Source organism: Vespula pensylvanica, chromosome 13 (assembly GCF_014466175.1).
Source record: "Vespula pensylvanica isolate Volc-1 chromosome 13, ASM1446617v1, whole genome shotgun sequence".
Taxonomy (NCBI): domain Eukaryota; kingdom Metazoa; phylum Arthropoda; class Insecta; order Hymenoptera; family Vespidae; genus Vespula; species Vespula pensylvanica.
The window spans coordinates 39,362-46,427 of record NC_057697.1 but is presented as its reverse complement, the minus strand read 5'-3'; the positions used below and the strand labels follow the sequence as shown (position 1 = coordinate 46,427).

Here is a 7,066-nt window from a genome sequence, read left to right as displayed (position 1 = left end):
GTGGAGGGACGTTAGCTACGCCGTGGAAACGATGGGAATGTGCGCGCGCGACTCTCGGAAAATCCAATGCGCCGGTCGTTCCATCGATCAGTCCAGGAATCTGCTCGCTGGACCACCCCTACTCTCCTAAGAGGGATGGGTCGGTCGGTCGACCCACCCGTACCTTGCCAACTCTATACCAACCCATTTTACCCACCTAGCGTGCGCTTTATTACTATCTTAATATTCCCTCGTATTCGTTATCTTATACCAGCGAGCTTTCTCCAACGAAATATTATCTTTTAACGCTACCACCGGATCGAACGGAATTTAATGAATCGAAATTTTTGGTTTTTCGACATCGAGGCCTCTAAAAAAATGACATTACTTTAGATAATCGTGTTATCGGATGGGTATTTCATATCACGACTGATTCTTCGTCCTTTCTTTTCTCATATCAAAACGTACATGTGACTAATCTAACCCAGATAGAAGGGCCTCGGCACACATTATAGTTCGTATCAACCGATAAATTTGATTACGTAGCAAGTAATGGAATGATTATGCATGCTTATTCGACGATCTTCATCGGCAGTTTCCATTGGCATAAGCGGATATTCAATTGTTACATATTTACTTATGGATCAATTTTTCGAGATTCGACCATTTCGAACTCGCGACTTACGATACCTGAATATAGCCGATTAATAGGATATGTGCAAGACGACGATCATCGACGGACACGACGAATTCGACGGTCTCACAGTTTGTCAAACGCATAACTTAGATATTAATTTTCCAATCGAGCTAGAATGCCCCAAGACACGGTGGAGACGTTCGCACGAGGCCTGATAGATCAGATAGTATTGAAAGCTTTTGATAAAATTAAAATAGAATTCAAGAAAGGTCCTAAAAAAATCTTTACGATCGTTAGACTCATTGGTACCGAGAAAATCCTACTCATATTGTTTCATTTATCTGCAGAAGTGTCATATAATCATATGCAACGCAGTGACACGTATACGGATCACAACGAGGGGGAAGGAAAGGAAGTGACAGAGAGTGTGGTCCATGACTTACGAAGTGTGCAAATTGGTGACTCGTCTTATATATTATCGTGCCCCATCTCACTTTTGGATCGCCAGGTAATGAGTGAAAGAATAAAAAAGAAACAAAAAGAGAGAAAAAGAAAAAAGAAACCCATCGACGTTATTTCATCTCAGACAAATTGATCGTTCGATCCCAATTCGAATGATCGACATATCATAAATAATTTACCGATTTATAAATATCGAACGCGATATCGTATTCATTGACTTTGCTTTCGTTGATCGAAATAGATGAGACGGACTGCGTGCTTCATCGATAGCACAACGATCGACAATACGGTCGATGTCGTCGAGATATCCGACATCCAAGGTCAGGGTGACGTCGAGCCGATCGCATACGATGCCGAGTCTTCGAAGAAGAAACGTACAAAGTCGTCGACGTATAGCAAAGAAAGAGAGCAACCCGGTACTAACGATGCCACCACCAAAGTATCTATCAATCTGTTGCACCGGATGATCGAGGAGTTGGAGACCGTGACCGAGGAGACCATCCTAAATCGCAACGACGCTGGCAAATCGAATGAAAAGTTCAAAGAAGAAATTACGATTTGGGAGGAAAAAGAGGAAAAGTTGATTCGAATAATCGAAGATACCGAAGGATCGCACGAGAGCATCACCGAGGAATCTCGATCGATCAGACAATTCGTAGACGAGGATAGGGACGAACTGAAGTCGTCGATGATGATGTCGGGTGCGTCTTCTTCGAGGAATCTTTCGTTCGACGAGGTTTATCTCGAGGAAAATGCCACGGATTATCCGCCACGGCGAACGTCCATCGACGAGATCGAAGAAGCTCATGATTTCTCCGTGGAAACGAAAGAAACCGACAAGAAAATCAAGTCGAAGAGGAAGAAGAAGAAAAGGGAGAGCTTGGGCCGAAGGCTCAAAAGATTCTTCCTAAAGAGATTCAAGCGTGGAAAGAATTGATGGGATGTTTTCGTACGAGGACCGAGACGCAACTTTGGAAGCGTTTCTCCATTTTTATACATGCATATCTACATATTTGCTCTGATAGTACTATTTTCTAGCAACGCGACGCTCTACGATGAACATAGCGTCGATCGGTTGTGTCGACGGTGCCGAGCAAGTAAAAATAGCCGGGCAGTCTGATCATCGCATAGTCCTCCGACGGAATTACGTCTGAGGGGGAGGAAAAGGCGTCGCGTTAAGAAAAGAAAAGAAAAGAAAAGAAAAGAAAAGAAAAGAAATTGAAAAGTGTCTTGCCAATTTCTAGAAATTCTTTATTATACATTTTTAAAGATACGTCTCTCTCTCTCTCTCTCGCTCTCTCTCCCCCCTCTCCCCCTCCCCAATCCCTTCCTCTTTTCTTCGCGCGAACATTGTATCGTCGTTTTCTATGATCGTTTACCAAATACACGTCTTCTTCGCCACGATTATGTACACATGTACATATGTACTCGTATAGCAATCGTAGAATTGGTCTAGCAGGTCGCCGTTGGTGAAATAAAAGCTCCGCCTGAATATATAAAATCAAAGAGTCTCTCGTCAAAATCGCTGCTTCCCGTACATCGAGGGTCCGAAACATCGAAGGCCGCCGGAATCGATATACATATGTATTTTCATTTTGTCAGTTTTGTTAACGTCACTGCAGATCTGGCAACCCTGATATATCGCCGAGAATGTCGCTGTTGAAAACCATTTATCGTAGTAGGAAGCACACTTGAGGTACGGAGCTCCTTCTTCTCGAACTGTTTTTGGACCGCAACGTTGCCAATGCTCTCCTCTTCGTCGAGATGACTTTGTTTCAGCATGATCTTTCTCGTCTATCTCGATCGTCGCGCCATCTGTAGAAATAAAATGAATAAATTTGGTAACACCCGGTACCACTTCTGTTTCTACCTCCGTGAGATCAGCATCCCATAGAAGCACCAGACAATCAACAATGGTGAGTTCGTACTTTCTCGTCGTTTATCAATCGTCGATCTTTCCTTTAATGAATCGATTCTTATGTTAATTAAACTCGATTCAATGATCGTTGCAAAATCGCGAATTGATTGATTTGATCGAACATTTTTCTCGATGCCAAAGTATGCTCGTATAAGGATAAGGATGACAGTCGGATTTAGAATAAATCCAATAAAAAACGTGTGTTTTATTTTACAGGCAGACCTCAGCCCCAAAGACGTCGAGAGTGAGTAATAAAAAAGGGGAGGATTTAAGTAATTAAGCGAAGGAAAAGTTCCGTGTACTCGCGGAACTCCTTCTCGTGTCTTTTTTTTTTTTTCTTTTTTTTTTTTTTTTGCTACAACTGAATTAATTCGTTCGTTCTTATATTTCTGGAACTCTGTCCGTCTATATGTCTGTCACTCTAGAAATCGTAGAGTTAACAAAAAAATCAAAAGTTGAGCGAACGAGTTCAATTCGTTTTTTCCTTTTTTCTCCTTTTAAAACTGAAACCGTCCTGCCGGATGTTGACGAATTTTTTTCGGGCATTGACGAATCAGCAATCAATAATGTTAAGCTGCTGGTTAGAACATCGAGAAGTATCGCTCTAATTTTAGTGAGCGATAGAACTTCCGAAATATTGGGCAATATGTCGGTCAACTATCATATCGTTACGTAAGGAGCGTGTGTCAGGAAAGAAACGAAGAAATGGCTCTTCGAATGAACGAGCGAGATGTCAAAAATAGTCAGCACGCTGTTCTTATATGGTTCGGCGGGGGTAATCTGACCCACTACTTCTACCAGCGAGTTCTTGAATCGGTTCCTAGGGTGGGGATATATGCTCGGACTTAAAATAGATTCAGACTTTTGAACCTGATACCCGCGCAGTAACTATTACAGGATGATATTAACCCAAATTTCGTATTTCCCCGTTAAGTTTAAGAGGACGACGTCCAGGTACCTATTTCTGACGGCCATTCGATACTTTCAAAGAAGTTACTACTCGCTTCCACCTTTGAGAACATTGATATCCGCATCGCGAATATTCGGCAGATCCTTGAGATAATTTATTGGTTTATGTTGCAATCTCATATTTGCAAATACACTTCGCGTTTAATCGTATTTCGTTGCGTTCGTTGCGAAATAGAAGCAGAATTTGCGTTCTCCATCTACGATGCCGACGGTACCAACGTCATCGACTGCGTCGACCTTGGAAACGTTCTACGAGCCTTGAACCTCAATCCAACAAATGCAACAATTGAAAAACTGGGTGGTACCAAAAAGAAAGGCGAGAAAAAAATGAAGTTGGACGAGTTCCTGCCAATCTTCAGCCAGTGCAAAAAGGACAAGGAGCAAGGTTGTTTCGAAGATTTCGTTGAGTGTCTCAAGCTTTACGACAAGCAAGAAAATGGAACCATGCTAGCCGCCGAATTGTCTCATACGTTACTCTCGCTCGGTATGATCACGAATTGATTGATAGTCGATACCGAGAAAATATTATCATTTTAATATATACCATTTTTGATAGATCGTAATCCTTCGTTGTCATTTTAACTGCGATAGGTGAGCGCCTTGCCGATGCCGAAGTCGAGACGGTGCTAAAAGATTGCATGGATCCGGAAGACGACGATGGCTTCATCCCTTATACTCGTAAGTATAATATCTCCGTTATCATTATCGATATTTGAATGCATCTTCCCGATTAGAGACAGAGAGAGGAAAAGAAAATTAGAAGACCTGCATCTTAGTGAGTCGCGTTAGTGTGAAGCACGAACGAAGAATCCAATAGAGAAAAATTGCCCAACCAATAGTTTGTTTTTTAACGTCCAGTTTATTATGTCCCGTTGACATGTCGAATCGACTACATTAACAGGCAATTAACTAGCCTCCCAGACGCTCCAAAAGGAATGACCCGATTACCTTAGTATATAGAGATTTGGTCGCACGACTAGTTCAATTTGGAAGAAAAAAGAAAAATTATTTATAGACGCAGCCAAAACATTCGGACAACATGGAAGTAACATGGTAGAAAACAAAAAAATATACATCACGGGCCCATCGTAATTGTCCATTATTTGAAACGTCCAACTTTTATTTGTATTTCACAGCATTCTTGAAGAAGATGATGGTGCTTTTGTAAGCTGTCCGGATGCCATTGGTACACTGAGGTCATCGATCGTAAGTGTCCTCGTCTAGTAGACGCGTCCTCGTTTTCTCGCTACTTTAGCTTCTTCTTCTTCTTCTTCTTCTTCTTCTTCTTCTTCTTCCTCTTCTTCCTCCTCCTCCTCCTCCTCCCCCCTTCCTCCTGTGCTTCTTCGTCTCGTTTATCGTCTCTTTCTATCTCTTGATTTTTACTTTCTCATCAGAAAATGTCATCGCTTTATTTCGCCTTGTCTCGTCACGTACATACGACAGTTTATAGGACGTAGGTTTGCGGCGCCACAGGGATGCTGAAATCGATAACTTTGCTTCTCGCACAAAAGCACGTACGAGAACTTCAGGTTTGTAAGTAAGATCCGTGAATCGACTGGAGTCAACGCTGCAATCCCACCACTTGAAACGATATGAGAATTCGTTTAATGGAGCATTCTTAGATGACTCACGGTTCTTTCGAAATACAATGTGTCCCGCTTCAATGCGTTTGTCTTTTAACTCCAAATCAGTCCTCCATTTCTTCTTACTCTTTTTAAATGTGTGATATGTCCTTATTCGTGTGACTTTAAGAATACTATCACACACGAATAATTTCTCCAAGTTCTATCTATGCTTTTCTAAACCAAACAATAACGTACTTGAAATTGTTGCAAACGTAATATTTTCTTAATGCTTACAGTTATACACAGATAAATCGTACATGACATTAATACACGCGGACATTGTTTCCAATTGACACGACGGATCTAACAAATATCGACGATTATAAAAGAAAGAAAAGAGACGATACGATCACTGTAAATCCGTCTTGTCGATTGTGTCCTGTCGCTTGTAAGAAAGCGTTAAGGAAGACGAGATACGAGCGAGGTGTTTTAATATCTGATTATTCTTTTCAGCGTTCCTACGCAGATTGTGCGAAAGAGCACAAGAGGAGTCATAGATACAAACAAATTTCTTCGACTCTTCGGCAATTACCTTTCTAAACTACGCATCGGCGAAGGACACGTTTGTCATATTCATCATGCTCTCTTCATCCCTTGTTAATTCATCGCGCGATCACCACGCTGATCGCATCTCTTCACATTTCCGTATAAAATTCATTAAAAAGATAATAAAAAGAACAAAAAAAAAAAAAACGAAGAAAAAGTAACATCCATAAAAGTCCTCAGGATTATCCTTCGAAGAAGAAGCGAAAAGATCATCGGTTTTCAAGAAAATGCACACGAAGAAATAGGGGAAAAAAAGGACAATCACTTTTCAAGTACACAATGACAGCTAAGAAAGACGCTCGTTTAATAAACACGATCTCGCGTCTAGGGTCATATTTTAAAAAGATTTGTACAAAGTTTAACTAAACGATCGGTTTTCACTTACACACTTCGTATTGTTACTTTAATAAATGACATTCCTCGTGACTCGGGGATTGCCAATAATAAAAGTTTACATGTCATCCCTGTCAAAAAACGTTCGCACGAAAGAGATAGTATCGTCGAGAAACCCAACGACCCAACGATAGAATAATATCATACGAACAATTTTATGCGGAAGTTACTTTTAATTATCTTTAGCTGGAACAAAGTTATTAAAATAATCAAACCTCTTTCTCTGCTTCGTAGCAGAATGGATGATTAATAACAACCATAAATGGAATGCAGCAAAACTTCATATATCCGAAATAATATTAAATTTAATCGATCGAGAATTAAAGATGATGCATGGAACTACGTAAGTGCAATCGAGCTATCGAGAGTTGAAATTTTCGGAAAAGTAATGTCGATTCCCGAACGATAATAAAAAGCAAACGGCGGACATCGACGTACGATAAGGGAGAGAAAAAGAAAAAAGAAAGAAAAATCACGGTCATACATCACCGAATGGGAAATGTTTATCGATAATATCCTATGACTGTTATCTCGAAA

General features: G+C 40.7%; 2 protein-coding genes across 4 annotated transcripts; both read left to right on the top strand.

Annotated features, from left to right (window-relative positions):
* The first annotated feature begins 683 nt into the window (after window positions 1-683).
* LOC122633686 lies at window positions 684-2,303 on the top strand. Of its 2 annotated transcripts, XM_043821902.1 has the most exons (3): window positions 684-885; window positions 964-1,124; window positions 1,320-2,303. In XM_043821902.1, exons 1-3 carry the CDS (start codon window positions 792-794, stop codon window positions 2,013-2,015), a joined length of 951 nt encoding a protein of 316 aa, XP_043677837.1. In that variant the 5' UTR covers window positions 684-791; the 3' UTR covers window positions 2,016-2,303. The 2 variants fall into 2 exon arrangements, with proteins under 2 accessions (XP_043677837.1, XP_043677836.1); XM_043821901.1 differs by having other exon boundaries at window positions 684-1,124.
* Window positions 2,304-2,860: 557 nt separating this feature from the next.
* Window positions 2,861-6,585, top strand: LOC122633911 (myosin light chain alkali). 2 transcript variants are annotated; one of them, XM_043822381.1, is made up of 6 exons: window positions 2,861-2,994; window positions 3,213-3,240; window positions 4,141-4,449; window positions 4,557-4,643; window positions 5,102-5,171; window positions 6,044-6,585. In XM_043822381.1, the coding sequence occupies exons 1-5, from the start codon at window positions 2,992-2,994 to the stop codon at window positions 5,131-5,133; spliced, it is 459 nt and encodes a 152-aa protein (XP_043678316.1). In that variant the 5' UTR covers window positions 2,861-2,991; the 3' UTR covers window positions 5,134-5,171; window positions 6,044-6,585. The 2 variants fall into 2 exon arrangements, with proteins under 2 accessions (XP_043678316.1, XP_043678315.1); XM_043822380.1 differs by lacking the exon at window positions 5,102-5,171.
* The last annotated feature ends 481 nt before the right edge of the window (window positions 6,586-7,066 follow it).

Coding starts and splice junctions, on each gene's coding strand:
- LOC122633911 (XM_043822380.1), top strand. Junction 3,241..4,140: donor CAGCCCCAAAGACGTCGAGA/GTGAGTAATAAA, acceptor GTTGCGAAATAG/AAGCAGAATTTGCGTTCTCC. Junction 4,450..4,556: donor TCATACGTTACTCTCGCTCG/GTATGATCACGA, acceptor TAACTGCGATAG/GTGAGCGCCTTGCCGATGCC.
- LOC122633686 (XM_043821901.1), top strand. CDS start 792: ATGCCCCAAGACACGGTGGAGACGTTCGCACGAGGCCTGATAGATCAG. Junction 1,125..1,319: donor TCTCACTTTTGGATCGCCAG/GTAATGAGTGAA, acceptor TGATCGAAATAG/ATGAGACGGACTGCGTGCTT.